We start from the raw sequence: 16,513 nt of genomic DNA, 5'->3' as shown, positions 1-16,513 counted from the left end.
ATTAGCTTGCTCCTGAATCTCTTAAGGACATTCTTCCTGATTATGAAAATTGAGGATGGGATATATCCTGTCTTAGCATCTTCAGTAAAACAGATCGAGGGTTCAAAAATGGGATGTGACTGAAGTCCGCAGAAGAACACTCCTAAATTTGTATTTTCATTATATATTTGGGAGGTAGAAATTGCCAAAATCTTTATCCATTTCCCCTTACGCTCAAAATCCTCTGCCCCCATGTTTATCTGATCACATAAATAGCTCTGGAAATAATGGATAATGTCCGTAACAGTTTTTTTTTTCTTTTGTTGGCCTGGCATAATCATGGAAAAATGATTATGTGTATTCAAGATATTTACAAATCTTAAATTTGTTAACAAATTGTAGTAAAACTTATTAATGAGAGTTTAAGAAATTAACTTTTTTTCTTGATAAGGGAAAACTAAAGCTTTCCTTTTTTTCAGCATCTTTGAAATCAGAGGAGCTGGCACTGAAAGCCTGAAGCTCTGTTTGAAGAATTTGAATAAATAATTCTTTGGCTAAAATTTTGCAGTGGATCTGCACTAAAACTTTACAGAGAGCACACTACTCCTCAATTTTCCTAACTCCAGAGTTTCCAGGGTCACTGAGCAGACCTATAAATGGGAGGAAAGGAAATTTTGGAATGCCTCATTGGCAAGGGAATCATCAATTCCCTCTCTTTAAAGGAGATCTAGGGGCTGTGAAAGCACTTGTTCAAATCCATATGAAAGAGTTAGCAAGGCTCATGTCTTCCTTATTCCTTTGCAGTCTACTCTTCAGCATCCAGCTAGACCAAATGTAATCCTGCCCACACCTTATTCCTGCTCTTCTTGTGGTTAAGACTTCCCGGAATTATGAAAGAAATGTCTCTATTCTCAAAAGTGGATTGGCTTTATGATTTTTGTCAAGAGTTGTCTCCTAAATAATCATCTTTTTGTAAGAGAGGTTTTAAAATAAGAGGAAAATTGAGAACTGATTTGATTTTTAGGATAAATAGAAGTAAAACATTAATTCTGGTCTCGATTGTCAGTATATTTCAAGTTAAAATAGATTTTTTTTTTTTCTGGAAAGGTGACCAACCATCCTGGTTTGCCTGGGAAGTTTCTCTGATGTGTGTGGGACTTTCAGTGCTAGACTGGATAGTCCTGGGCAAATTGGGACCATTGGTGACTCTAGGACACAGTTTATGGGTGTCAACATTCATCTTTCCATCAGGATATATTCTGTACTTTCATTCTTCAAACCCGTAAATATCTCTGCTGAGATAAAAACCCTTTAATCATCTAACCGGCCTAATATTTCCCCATTGTCATTACGTTACTTTGAAGTGTTTTTAACACCTTCTCCTTTGCATTTGTCAATCAGTTTTCCATATTGAAAAGTCAATGTTTAAAGGTAAGAACCCATACCCATAGCTTTGTTTGCTCTACCACTCTAAGGAATTCCCCAATTTTGTATGATTGATGGGGATTAACAGACTTTTCTAAGTTTCTGCCTGTCTTTTCAATGGATTTGACTAATATGGTTCCTAACAAAGTGTTAGCCATTTCCAACTGTTAAAACAACTTGTATGGGCTTCCCTGGTGGCGCAGTGGTTGAGAGTCCGCCTGCCGATGCAGGGGACACGGGTTCGTGTCCCAGTCCGGGAAGATCCTACATGCCGCGGAGTGGCTGGGCCCGTGAGCCATGGCTGCTGAGCCTGCGCGTCCGGAGCCTGTGCTCCGCAATGGGAGAGGCCACAACAGTGAGAGGCCCGCGTACCACACACACAAAAAAAAACACAGACAAAAAAAACAACTTGTTTGACTGACATTTTAACTAAATGAATCAATTGTTTCCACTGGTCAGTTAAAGTCCAATAGATTCTATTTCTGTGAAAGTCTGTCAGTTATTATAAAATCTTAGCTGTCTTTCCTGTGGCTGCCCTTTCAGTTTCTCACTAGTTATTAAAGTGATTGATCCCGGAGGACTGTTCACTGTTGGGAATCTAAAGATTTTCCTCGTCAATGTCAACAATAAGGACCCCATTCTTACCTGCAGGTAAGGAAATAAAATGTATTCTTCTAATTTGGCCTTGAAAATTGAATATGAAAATGTAGTCTCTGAAATTCATTAGTGAAATTTCCATTAGAATGAAATGGTTTCTTTTTTTTTTTTTTTTTTTTTTGCTGAGAAGGAAAGTAAGTCAGATGTAAACAATCTCTTAAGATTCCAAAGAAAAGGCTTTCTTAATAACTGAAAGCAAAGTAGTTTTGTTTTTTTGGGGTTTTTTTTTTGCGGTACGCGGGCCTCTCACTGTTGTGGCCTCTCCCGTTGCGGAGCACAGGCTCCGGACGCGCAGGCTCAGCGGCCATGGCTCACGGGCCCAGCCGCTCCGCGGCACGTGGGATCTTCCCGGACCGGGGCACGAACCCGTGTCCCCTGCATCAGCAGGTGGACTCTCAACCAGTGCGCCACCAGGGAAGCCCCAAAGTAGTTTTTTAAAGTATAAAATATATTAAAATGGCAACAGAAGTAGGTGTTATTAGTGCAATATGTTCTTAGTATCTGATGGGCTGGATTCTCTTTTACTGCCCTCAAGGAAAATTCTGGTGATAATTATCACCAGGGAGTTTATAACCATATCGAGGGAACAGCATTTTTAAGAAACTGGTTCTTACAATATAGGGCTAAGAGCACAATGGTTAAGCATACAGTCTCTAGAGCCAGATAGGCTAGGGGTCAAATCCTCTCTTAGCCACCTTGGTATTTACTTCTTAGAGTTACTGAATTTCTTAAAATCTCTTTCCACATTTGTAAAATGGTACCAACTTCCTGGGGCGGCTGTGAGGAATAAATGAGAAAACATGGAAAGTGGTTAGCGTTGTGTCTAGACTCTAGGCAAGTGCTCAGCAAATGGGTTAATACCATGGTCCATAGTTTCCACTTTCATCATTACTACCTCTAGTCCCTACCCCTCCAACACCATAAGAGGTGGAGAACAATATACACCAAACAAATGCCACTCTAATTGTCTCCTCTTTAAAACAAGATTATTCAATATGGAACATGCTATTTTGAGTGTTACCTCTGTAAACTCAACTCTGCACCATAAAGTCGACATCACACTGGATGAGGAAATTCCAACTGGGGAAACAGTTGGAGTATGCCAGGCAACCGACGAAGATTACTTCGGAGGCTTAACCTTTGAACTAGACCCAAGGAATGCTTACTTTGCAGTTGACAAAGGTAGGTTGAGATTGTTCAAATTCTCTCTCTTATTTCCTTCTCTTATCATCTATATTACATCTCCTCTGCAAGACTGAGTTCCTTGAGGGTAGATACCAGATTGTCTTCATTTTCAGAACCCCTACAAGAAGCAAATGGTAGATGCTTAATATGCATCTGGTGCATAACTTTTGGCAAAACCTAGTTTTTTGTCCACTCATGAGCTAACCTGTGCCTCTTCATGGCTGCTACAGAATGAGGACCTTAGCTCTTCCACTCTACTGACCTTCTAGTTCATCTTTTCAGACCTAGATCCTTCTTCTCTCTGCTCTACGTTCAAGTTTTTGTGAGAGAGAATCGGTTTGAACTTTCTAGAGTTAGTCATTCACTTCTTGTCCAATCAGCTGTGGCTGAGGCTGGGGTGGGGTGTGGATCAGATTATGTGGAATGTAAGGCTTCTTCCGGGGCCGAGCAGAGAAGACAGGTGCTCATCTTTAGCACATCTGCAGGTTTAAGCCATTGTAGCAGGTGCTGTCTGTGTCTTCAGGCCTTAGCATTTTGGTGGCCTGACTTCTAACTGCCAGTAAGTATCTGTGTTTCTTTGCTTGAGCGATGATTTGGGGTCTGACATCTGCCCTGTCCCTTCTCCACAAAGAGCAGGTTACAAATGTTGGGAAAATACTACCCACCCCCACAAGCTCTCAACCAATCACTGAAGAGAATGGGTGTATGAATACTCCAGCTCCTTGCCCTTGGAGGGACGATTCTGAGCGCGTGTTTTGTGCTGGCTTCCAGAGTTCCCCAGGGGTATTAAGCTCTAGTTGCTCAGAGCAATAACTTGTCTGATAATGAATGCATTTTTTTTTATCAGCAGGCTTTCCTTTACTATCTCACTTCTCCCGTGCCACAGTGCCCTGGCTCTCCTCCCACATGAACTACTTGCACTCAAATTCTTATCCCAGGTTCTGTTCCGGGGGTGGGGGGAGCATCCCAGTGAAGGCGGCCATCATCCCCTCTAACCTGAATTACTGCATAGATCTCTTAACTGGGCTTCTGCCTTCCCACTTCCCCCCTCCAATACTCTGAGCAGAGCAGCTAAAATGAGTTTGTTTAAAAGCCAGATTGGATCTCTGTAAAATTCTCCTGTAATTTTCTTTGCACTTGGAGTGCAATCCAGACTTCTTACCTCATCCCCAAGACTGTGTTTTCTCTGGCCACTGCCTCTCTCTCCAACCTCATACTGTTCCTTGTCTCCCCTGGTCCGTTACATTAGTCGGCAGCCAAATGACTAAGCTGACTGCCTTGAGACCTCTGTCCTTTTATTTTTCAGAACCTCACCCTTAGACATTGTTTTTAATCACATCACAGTTTTCATTTCCTTAATAATGTGACTATTTGAATTTCTTTTCTTGTTTACACTTGTTTAGTGTTGGCCTCTCAGCCCAGATTGTTAATTCCATAAAGGCAGGGATTTAATTGTGGCTCATACAGTGCTCAAGACAGTTTCTGACACATAGCTGGCACTCCACAAATGCTTGTTGAAATTGAATGAATTCATGGATTGACTGGGTGGAAGGAAGTCTGATAAGTTATGACCTCATTACTGTGTTTTCATGGATGATGTTCTCTCTGCTGGGAATGATCTCTACTTGCCACTTCCTTATCCTACATATCCTTTAAGGCCTAAAATAAGGACCACCTCTTCTAGAAAGTCTTCCCTGTTCTGCTAAGCCAAAACCCTTTTTTTGTTTTGCTACTTGCTAACAGAATATGATTAATGAGGGTATTTTGTGTCTACCTTTTGAGTCAGATTCTTAATTCTAACGAATAGGGCATAATTCACACTTTACTTTTTCCATCACTATATAATAAAGTAATTTTGAGAGTGACAGCCTGGGCCAGTTTGCAGCAAGATGTGCTGTTTTGTTACAGAGCGTGGGACTGTGGTTACTGCTTCTTGCCTTGATGTGGAGAGAGCTGGGTTTGCATGTGCTCAGTCCTTCTCCATTAAGGCTTGTGACCATGACCAGTGGTATGCGGCCATTCCAGTGACTGTCTATATCCACGGCATTAACGACAATGCACCTTGCTGTGATCGATATCTGATCAGGTGAGCTGAGATGGGTGGTCAGGGTTAAACATTTTAAGTGAGTGGAAAGCAGAGGCGTTGCTATGTTTATTGGCTCAGCTGGATATGTGGTTGGTGAACACAGTGACTCTTGTTTAATCTCATATTCTGGTCCTCAGAAATGACCTGTTGAAATCTAGGTTTCCTGGATCTGACAGTAAGTTGTTGATAGCTTAAGTTTTGGAGTCACAGACCTGGCTTGGCATCCTGGTTCTATCACATGTGAGCTCTGTGATCTTGGGTAATTTACTGAAACCCTTTGATCTTCAGTTTCTTTCTTTATAAAATGGGATAACAATAATACTTACTCTTTAGGGTGGTTGTGAAGAATAAATGGGATAATTTATAAAAACATTCTCAGCACAGTGCTGAGCTTGTGGTGTGAATTTCATAAATGTTATTTATCACAGTTTCACAATCCCTTATTTGGAAACTTTGGCACTGGCTATGTTTCAAGATAAAGATTTTTTTGAATTTTAGAAAGGTAATATGGTGTGTCTATCATATATTTTGCAAGTGCCCACTATTCACATCAATGAATAGCACTGCAGTGGTACATAGAAACAGTCACACTAAGTGGGACAAAAAAAGATCTGGCAGGTCAGGTTAGGCCAGGCTTTGATGATCTCAATAAATTATGAGAAAATCCTGAGTTCTGGGCTTTTGGATTTTGGAATCCGGATAAGGGATTATGGGGTTGTATTTCTGTCAGTATGGCTATTTTTATTATTTGAAGCTCAGTCTCCGGACCTACGTTTCTGTCACTTTTCTGTGTCTCCCCTCCCCCCTCCAACCAATCTCTCAACTACACATAGGACAGCTGTCCCACCCCACCTCATGCCCTGTTTCCTAAGCCTTATTCCTGATTATCTAATGAGAACTAAAACCTAGCTTCTGCTAATTACAAGCCATGTGGCTTTGTTTGGGCCCCACTTACTCTGCCTTTGGAATCGAGATGATAACTGCATCTACCTCATAGCATTGGTTTAAGAATCAAATACAATGCTTGGAATCTGTTCTGTATAGGAGTTGGCAGACACTCAGTAAATGATACCTTCCTTTTCCTTTTCTTTCTCCTTCTTCTCCACCCCCTCCTTCCCCGGGATTAGAGTTAATTAACCAAACACCTGCTACATGCTGACCCCAGTGCTATAGCCCCTGGAGGTGACAGGAGTATTTGCTATGCTCCTTTGTTGTAAGGAGGTTGTATCTTGTCAGGATGATATGATGAATACACGTAAAAAGACTGTAAAAAATACAAGATGATTTTACATTAAAAGAAGAACACGTGGGACTAGAGTATTCAGGGGAGCTTTCTCAAGGGGTGAGATCTATGTGAGTCTTTGAAGAATGACTAGGATTTAGAGGTTGGAGGCTTAAAAGTGAGCATTTGGGGCAGAGGGAGCCCAGTGAAGAAATGGGTGACTATACAGAGATAGAAGTAAGTCCACTATGACCGCTAGGTTAAGATTGTCCCTCTTGAGCACACCATGCAGATGCTGTAGATTGGAACAATCTCTGAGAATTATCTGATTCCAACCTACGCCTGCTCTATTGAGGTGATGTCCCTGATAGACTTCCAAACAAGTACCCAGCTGGGTGTAGAAAGGAAATACTCCCAGAAAAGGAACAAAGTCAGACCAAATTCATAGCACCCGTTGGGAAATGGCTCCCAGATGATGCTTCATAGCTGAACTGTCTGTCCCAGGATAAGTACGGCCGTCACACATGTGCATTATCCAAACTAGTGGATATTTATGGGAAAAGCATTACCTTTTAAGACTATCCACCTAAAGTGTTTTTTCTCCTTGCAAAATAAAACAGATACACAGGCAAAGAGATGACTGCAAAAGATATAGTAGTTGCAAAACTCTTGTGTCATGACCTTGATGAACCTCCTGATGTGATCCATTACGCTTCTAGCTTGGGGGCCATTGGTTCTGGACAACTCTTTAAGCAAGTGCCAACTGCTGGAAATTTCATCCAGGTGAGCACCAGGTGCTGCATCTCCAGGGAGTTTTTTTCCCCAAGGAGATGGAGTCATTTCATGGCCACCGTGTAGTTAGTGTTGGTAGACTCTGCAAAAGGAGCTGAGACACAGCAGAGAGGAATCTGGCCTTCTCTGCTGTCTTGCTGGAAGGCATTTGGGCAAGTCCTTCATTATTTGTTGCCGACCATCATTTTCTCCTTCTTGTCACGAGTACAATATAATTTACTTCCTATTTAGCTGGGGAAATGAATCGGAGGCTAAAAATCACACTGATTTCCTTAAAGATAAGTCTGCCTACACGTGTGATGATGGCTGATTCTCCTGGCACTGGGAGTGATAGATCAGCTCCTTCTTTCCCCACCCTCTTGAGATTGTAAACCTTCACCGTTAGCAGAGGATGGACACAGTAAGCTTTTTTTTTTTTTTTTTCCCCTTCACAAGATGGAATTCTGCTTTGGGAGAATCCTCCTTCTAATTTCCACGGGTCTTTTTTTCAAAGTACCAATCCCTGTTAGGTTGGCTTAATTGTTCCTTAACCAAAACATCACCAGATACTCCCCCTCAGCCAGAAGACATGGCTGAGAAAGCCACTGATGATCTCTCTCATTTTTTGGTCCAAACCCTAAATTTTCTGGAAAACTCCACAAGTTACAGGCTGAGCATTTATATATGTTGTGAATTTGGAAGCTTAGGCACTGAGCCAAGAGGTTTCCTGGGTTGATGTTCATTTTGAAATGCGATGGAAAACTGTCATTTTTTTGTTTGTTTTGTTTTGTTTTTTGCGGTACGCAGGCCTCTCACTGGTGTGGCCTCTCCCGTTGCGGAGCACAGGCTCAGGATGCGCAGGCTCAGCGGCCATGGCTCACGGGCCCAGTCGCTCCGCGGCACGTGGGATCTTCCCGGACCGGGGCACGAACCCGTGTCCCCTGCATCGGCAGGCGGACTCTCAACCACTGCGCCACCAGGGAAGTCCTAGAGCCAGTTCTAATGCAAACTGTGGAACAATGCCAAGTTCCATGGCTCATTCCCTTCATGAAAGAGCAAAGAGTAGCCACCTCTCTCTGCCATGTGGCCTTCTCATAATGCAGCCATTGTATATTTTGTTATTATTTGTAAAATTTATTCTATACATCTTTTATATCAGTAGAATTTTTAATAAACTTATGTATTTATGTGGATATATATTCACATACACACTTACAAACACACACATTCACACACTCTTTTTTTTTCCCCCCCCAGAGAGCTGGTTGTTAAACATTTGCAAGCGTATCACTGGGTGAAGCCCGCACTCCTTCAAACCAGCTTATTTCCTTGGCAGACAAACACATTCTTTAGACAGTTGTTTTGAGGCAAGACTAGGAAATAAAAACCCCACGTATTTGGATTTCAGTTCTTTATTTGCCTCACCATGCCGTTCTGGGCAAGTTCTTAACCTCTCTGTAAAATAAATAACTATATCCTAGTTCTAGAACATAACACAGTTGAATCTTACAGTATATGACCAGGCTATTTCAGAAAAATTGCATGTAAATAGAATTATTGTAAACAGCATCCTGGATTTCCCCCCATAGACTTTTGCTATTCTTTCAGAAGTACTCAGAATTGATTTCTGAGTAATGAGGGAGCCTCATTACTGTAATTTCTTTCCTCCCTTTGCATTCTCCCAGTTCTGTGGTGCTCTTCTAGTTCTAGGGGGTTCTAGAGTTAACGGAACGTTATCTCCTAGCTTATAAGTTGTAAATCTGGACCAGAGGGTCTGAGCATTGGCTTTGAGGGTCCCTAAGGGAAACGACCCATAGTCTTCATGAGATTATCAAAGGGATTCCATGACCCTCCAAAGTTAATGACAATCAATGTAGAATTTAAAAGAGACTTGCATTAAAAATAAATAGACTATATTTTAGTGCAGTTTAGGTTTACTGCAAAATTGAGCAGAAGGGAAAGAGATTTCCCACACATGCATGCCTCCTCCACTCTCAGCATCCCCCACCAGAGTGGAACATTTACTACAATTGAGGAACCTGCATTAACACATCCTTATCACCCGAAGTCCAGAGTTTACATGAGAGCTCACTCTTGGTGTTGTACATTCCATGGGTTTGACAAACGTATAATGACATGTACCCACCATTACGGTATCATACACAATTGTTTCTCCGCCCCAATGGTCTTCCATGATCTGCCTATTCCCTCTTCCCTTTCCCCTAACCTCTGGAAACCTCTGCTCTTTTTAACATGTCTATAGTTTTACCTTTTAAGACTGACATTTAAAAAAATTAGTGTTTTATGGGAATCAACTGTTTTATGTCGGTTTCTTTTCCAACTATCCAAAGTTGTCCTGAAATGTTGTTTTATATTTTGAAGGCAAAACTTTCTAAATGTGTTGAACACTTCTACATTTCCTTAAGGAAAATTTAATGCCTTATTGATAGCTGAGGAGAAGGGTTTAGAATTTTTAATTACAGCATCACCAATTTGGGAGGGCTGGAAAGATGCACCTGTTTATTTTACAATGAGAAAATTGGGTCTGGAGAGAGACTTGGGTCACACAGCTAGTGAGTGGCAGAGATGACAGCTAAATGCTATCATTTCTGGTCCAGTTCTCTGTTTAGTATTCCAGGCTGCTTTTTTTGGGATGGATTTGGATGACTGACACCAGAAGTCTGAAAACAAGTGCTGAGAATTCATACAAAGAGATGAGTGAGTCATTCTAATGTGTACTAATCTCCAAATAGCTGGCTACTGACCCGCTGTAGCAGAGAGAAGACGTCTAGGTCTTCATAAGAAAGCGACATGATGTAGCAGAAGTACCGTAACGGTTGGGGTCAAACAGAACTGGAGTCAAAAAGAACTGGATTCCAATTCTATCTCTGCCACTGTCAGTTAAGTGACCTTAGGCTCTTCCCACAACCTTTGTGTGCCTTCGAGTTCGCATCTGTAGAATGGAGCTTGTAAGAATTATGTCAGGGAGTTGCGATGAGGATTAACTGATCATTGTAGGTACTGAAATTACATGATACATACTAACAGTAGCCATGACAGCACTGCCAATAATAATAATAGTAATAATAACAACAATAACACCAATAATTAAAATAACCACTAACATTCATTGAGTGAATGTTACACTCAACGTTCTACAACGTGCTAGAACCTTTTCCTTGCTTTTTAAAACCATCCCTTGATTTTCCCTACCATAGTAAATAAAATTAGGGAAGGGTTGGTGTTTTGAGGCGATGCCCATCAGAGAAGACAAAATGTTCACAACTGGCAATTTGCTTTAAAGGAGGAAATTGGAAAGTTAATACTACTCGGAAAACAAACTCTCCTCAGAATATCAAACATTTAGCCTATGGACCTTGAGGATATTAAAAATCTATTACCGTGGAGGTGTTTTTTCATGCTGTGTTGATTGGAACAGAGGATTTGAGTGTGCCTTGAGGACTACATGAGGTTTTTCATCTTAAAAAAATTATGGGAGTCTATCATCTTTAAAGTAAAAAAAAAAAAAAATTCTGATGGTATGTAATGAATACCTGAATCTCTCATTGACAAAAGGCTTCTGGAGGGAGGGAGGCACAGGCAAAGAAATTCCTTGATCAGAAATGACTGAGGGGGAAACATGAAAATTAAGTCACGCTGGGTTTCAAGTCACAAAGGAAAACATATTTCATTTCTAATGGTTTTTTTGATGAGGAAGTTTGGCAGGCTTACAGTTTCATAATTACTCTTTTAAACTTAGCTAAAGATGCTCAAGATAGCTTTTAGTTTTATTGAAAGGTTAATTTTACACCTACAGAAAAATAACCTTCCCATTTTACTTTGCCAGGTGTTAAATGTGAAAATGTTACCATCTTTGCTCAGGAATGTATGCTAGAGATGGCAAGTTTACCCTTCATCTATTTTTTCCGTGATCCTGTATCAGTTCTGACACCTTTCTCTTACTAGTGATGCTTTCACACAACCAATAGGTTGGACTTTTTAGATTCTGGATTTGCCATAACAAAACAGTAAGTCCCTTTTCACAAAGGCGTTTTCTCTGTTCTTAGTATTCTGGGTTGTGTTCATTGCCTGCTTAATGATACATTTTCAGAGACTGATGAATCTTGGTAAAGGAAGAATGCAAACAGAGAAAGAACCCCCGTAGGTTGAAGGGGGTGGGGACAGCACATGAAATGATGTCTTCACCCGAATTTTCATTCTTGGTTATCAGTAACCCAGACGTCCTAGATCAGGGGTCCCTAACCCCCGGGCCGCGGCCTGTTAGGAACCGGGCTGCACAGCAGGAGGTGAGGGGTTGGTGAGCGAGCGAGGCTTCATTTGCTGCTCCCCATAGCCCCCCATAGCTTGCATTACCGCCTGCACCATCCTCCCCCCCCCCACCGCCTCCCTGCCCCATTCCCTGGAAAAATTGTCTTCCAACAAAATCGGTCCCTGGTGCCAAAAATGTTGGGAACCGCTGTCCTAGAAAATACATGTTGGTGAGCCTAGTCATTGTGTGGTGGAATTCCACTAAATGGAGAAGGTCAGGTATCTTCCCTGGAGTTTATTATCCAGGCAGAAAATGATTGAGGGGTAACTCTGTTGGGTCAGTTATCTATAAGTATGCCATGTAACAAAACCCACAAACAATCAGAGTAACGCAACAGCAAACATTTGTTTAGCCCATGAGTCTGAGAACTGGCTGGACTGTGCTTGCTCGGAATTGGGGGGATTTGCTGGCTTTTTGTGGATCTAGCCTGGCTTCAGTGGGCGCGGCTGGATGATCTGGCTCCTCTCATCCTCCAACAGGCTAGTCTGAGCAGGTCTCAGGGCAGAGGAAGAGGTGCAGGAATGAGGCAAGCCTAGGCACATAAGGACTTTTCATGCCTCTGCGGGCGGCAGGTTTGCTCATGTCCCATTGGTCAAAATAAGCCACGTGGGAGGGCACAATAACGTTACACAAAGAGCATGAACATGAGAAGGGTAAAGACACTGACCCTATTAATGCAACCCATCTACCACACCTGTGTTTCTTCTAGAAGGTTATTTGGGAGAACTGCACACTGAACTTAGAGCAAGTCATTTTTAAAATGTGGGCTGTAGACTCAGCAAGCACAGATTTGAATCCTGACTCTACCTTTAGTAGCTCCGTGACCTTGGGCAAGTTAGTACCACTGGGCTGTAGTTTCCTTATCTATAAAGTGGGGACAGTGATAGCACATACATCATAAGGCTGTTGAGAAGATTTAATGAGATAATGTGTATAAATAATAGCTAATTCTTAGATAACACTTACTATATACCAGACACTATGCTATGTCTTACGTATTTTAACTCATTTAATCCTCACGGCAACTCTATGTGGTAGATACTGTCATTATTCCTAGTTTGCAGATAAAGAATATGAGGCCCAGAGAGATTACAGAACTTTCTGATGAGTTACAGCTAGCGAGTGGTAGAGCTGAGTTTCAGAACCTAGGCAGTCTGGTTTCAGAATCTGTGCGGTGAGCCATTATCTGATGCTAATCTTAGTATAATGCCTGGCAGAAAACAAATGTGCACAACATGGAAGCTACTTATTATTTTTATAAAGTTAGTGTTAACTCATATCATTTGACCCATGCCATGTGGCTTAAAGTGGACCGTCTATAAATCCACCTTCCATCATGTAGAGCTGTGCTTTTCAGACACACTGCCTTGTCTAAAAGGATGCAGGTTGACCCTCTGAGAAACTATGATACTATTTGGAAGGCAAAGACATGTTAAGCTTTTTAAAATGGTGTATCTGCATGACAAGAATGAACCTTAATAAACATTATTGGCAGCTTTCTACAAAGTTGGAAGAGTGACAGCCATTGATGAACACAACCCACCAAACTGTGTGACGTACAAGATAACCAATGGTGGCATCCAGGTTATACCGAGATTCTGGATCCACCCTCTCTCTGGAATGACTGAGCCCATCACAGAGCCAGACCACGAGACTGTGAAGCAATATAACCTCACTGTGGAGGTGTCATCCTTGTTCAGCGACGGCCCTGGTAAGTAGAAAGCCCCAGTTTTTTGGGTTTTTTTAAATTAAAAAATTTTTTTTTTTTTTTTTTGCTACACCATGCCCCATGTGGGATCTTAGTTCCCTGACCAGGGATCAAACCTGCACCTCCTGCAGTGGAAGCACGAAGTCTTAACCACTGGACCACCAGGGAAGTCCCTAGAAAGCTCCAGGTTTTGATGTAATAGAGATGATGTGTTAAGTTCTAATTTATTACAATTGAAATTGTCAAATCATTACAACAATAGTTCTCATGAGATTAAAGAATTATAATAATAGCAAATATACATCTAGCACTTGTGCCGGTTCCTGTTCTAGGTACATTGTATACATTGATGTAGTTAATCTTTACCTTTAGTCTTCAAGGTAGACAACATTATCATCATTTCTACTCTACAGATGAGGAAACTCAGGCACAGAGTTTGGGAAACTTATGTGAAGTTACTCAGGGTTTGTAGAACTGGACTCACACCTAGGCTGCCTCTCATTAAGAGGTGATGTTTAGAATGAAGTTAGTTACCGAAGGTGTGTTCTTTGGACATCACAGTAGGAGAAAGTGTGAGGCTCTAAATTATTTTAGCAACAAAGGACTCTTGAAAAACCTCCAGAGTGAATACTACTGTATTGATGATGTGGTACGTGTTTTTAACGACTCTAAGGTTTTGTCGTCAGAGAAGAGACAGAGGTAGGTTTGAAGAATATTAAGGTCCTCATTTGGCCTGATGATTCAGTATACATTTCCTCTTCCTGTAAGAGTCCCCAGGCTTGCTGCTTGTGTAGTGATTAGGCTTCCTGAGTGTGTCATTGTGAGGAAAACATCAGGTCCACTCACATCAACAGTCAGAATGACTTTCACAGGGACTGAACTCCAGTCATGTGGACAGGATTAAGTGTCAGACTCCGCAATTCGTTTTCAAGTTCCAGTGTGCACTGTTGAGTAATGGTATAGAATTTTTTGGCGGAGGGACGGGTCTGTGAGGGAAGTGCATTGTTCACCCTAGCCCAGGGGCCCTGGAAGAAGAATCATCTTTCAATTAATGGATCTTTGAGAGGTGACTCAGCACGTTGAAGTGTCACATGACACTTAGAGAAACGTTTTAAAATAAAAGTAAGGTTAGCTGTTTGCATTGGGACATTCCATCATTTATCAAATGTTCTGGGGAACCCAGAATATGATGCATAAGGCATTGCTTTATTCATGGAGTCTTTATTCATGGAGTCCAATCAAAGTGAAAGAAGGCATGTGCCCCTACCCTAGGTGGTTAGTGGTTACAGCTCTGTAGCTGGACTCCCTGGGTTCAAATCTAGGTCTGCCACTTACACATGGTGTGGCCTTAGCGAGTTACTTAACGTTTCTGTGCCCCAGTTTCCTTATCTCTAAAGTGTGGCTCATAATATGTATATATCTCACAAGGATGTTGAATGGATTAAATAAATTAATATATAAAAACAGAGTCTAACATATAGTAAATAACAAAGAAGTCAACTACTATTATTGTTATTATTTTATTTATTAATTATACCCTAGTCACCTAAGAAACAATTGGTTGACTTCCTACTATATCAGACCCTATTTACCCTGTTTATTTTCTCTTGTACTATTCTTATTACATTATTGTTTCTATGAAGGATTGACTGATTAAACTCAGACACAGTAAAGGGCACACCACTTTAGGGACAATTTAAAAAATAGCTTGGTGTATTCTTTTTTTAAAACTTTTGATTTTACAATAATTATAGGCTTACAAGAAATTGCAAAAAATGGTACAGAGAGGATTGTGTACTCATCACCTAGCTTCCCCCAAAGGCAACATCTTTCATAACCACAGCACCAAAACCTGGACATTGACATTTCTACAATACAGTTAACTAGACTACAGCCTTTGCTCTGACTTGACCAGTTTTTACATGCAATTATTTTTTTATATTCTCTGTGTTTAGTTCTGTGACATTTAATCACCTATACAGATTTATATAACCACAACCACAGTCAAGAGAAAGAACTGTTCCTTCACCACAAAAGGGCTCTCTCGTGCTAAAGGGGCAATGTTTAATGCATGTGAAATCACATGCTGCTTCAAGTTTTGCTTCTAATTTTTCTTTTGGTAACAAAGCAAAACTTATGAAGATGAACAACTCGTCACTAGGCTGGCTATACAGCAAACATTCAGTAAACTCTTTCTGGGACGAATAAATGCTTTGTAACTTCATTATAATTCACTTTCTCTGTGTTTTGGGTCCTTCTCCCCCTGCTCTCTGGGAACGTGTATGAATATAATAGCAGAACAGATGCAAGAAAGTGGAAGAACCCCCAGGCACCGGGAGGGGTCCTTGGCAAACATATACTTGATCCCAGAGGCCCATCCTCCTGAGGAGTCTACATCCTTAAAAATTCTTATGCAACGGTAGTGTCTTCCTGGGTCTCTGATTGCTTTTTCAGTGTCTGTCACTATCATCAGGCACTTTACCCTTGGCTACCTAAAATTAAATTGTAGATGTGAGGCCAGCTGCTTTGTTTGTGTTTATAGCCTTCTGTAATCTTCCAGTTCAGTGCTGACTGAGGGCAGCAGGTATGGTCAACCTTGAGTCTCTGAATATGTTTTGCTGCAAACTAGCGACTCAGTTGATACATGTTCATTGCCTGACTTTGCCCAGTGGAAGGTATGCTTGTTACGACTGGAGACTTTGTTTTCCTCACTGCTGTAGCCCCAGCATATGCTTGACACCTAGTGGGGACTCCATGAATATTGGGTGAATAAATATCTTTGAATATATGAATTCAGATCTCTTGCCTTTTATTCACATTACTTGTTACTCCTATGACCCATGGAGCAGAAATGGGAATTATCTTTAGAAAAGAACTTTTTTGGTTTTTGGAAGTCATAAAAAAATGCAGGATTTTTCTCAGCATTTTTAAAAAGCACCACTGACCTTCTTTTTTTTTTTTTTTTTTTTTCTTTTTTGCGGTACGCGGACCTCTCACTTTTGTGGCCTCTCCCGTTGCGGAGCACGGGCTCCGGAAGCGCAGGCTCAGCGGCCATGGCTCACGGGCCCAACGACTCTGCGGCATGTGGGATCCTCCCAGACCGGGGCACAAACCCGCGTCCCCTGCATCGGCAGGCGGACTCTCAACCAC

The 16,513-nt window shown here is 41.4% G+C and overlaps 1 protein-coding gene across 1 annotated transcript in view; it reads left to right on the top strand.

Moving 5' to 3' along the window:
- Positions 1 to 15,786, top strand: part of LOC307192970 (cadherin-related family member 3-like) — a gene marked incomplete at both ends in the record, with an annotated part of 35,399 nt that extends 19,613 nt beyond the window's left edge. Inside the window, 8 exon segments of the mRNA XM_079934345.1 lie at positions 1,948 to 2,055; positions 3,047 to 3,243; positions 5,155 to 5,332; positions 7,175 to 7,411; positions 11,557 to 11,639; positions 13,151 to 13,366; positions 15,625 to 15,685; positions 15,687 to 15,786. Of these exon segments, the coding sequence (XP_079790471.1) occupies positions 1,948 to 2,055; positions 3,047 to 3,243; positions 5,155 to 5,332; positions 7,175 to 7,411; positions 11,557 to 11,639; positions 13,151 to 13,366; positions 15,625 to 15,685; positions 15,687 to 15,786 (1,180 nt within the window).
- Between the last annotated feature and the right edge of the window lie 727 nt (positions 15,787 to 16,513).

Source organism: Stenella coeruleoalba, assembly GCF_951394435.1.
Source record: "Stenella coeruleoalba genome assembly, chromosome: 10".
Lineage (NCBI taxonomy): Eukaryota > Metazoa > Chordata > Mammalia > Artiodactyla > Delphinidae > Stenella > Stenella coeruleoalba.
Note: the sequence above shows the minus strand (reverse complement) of the source record. Positions and strands in the feature narration are given on the sequence as shown.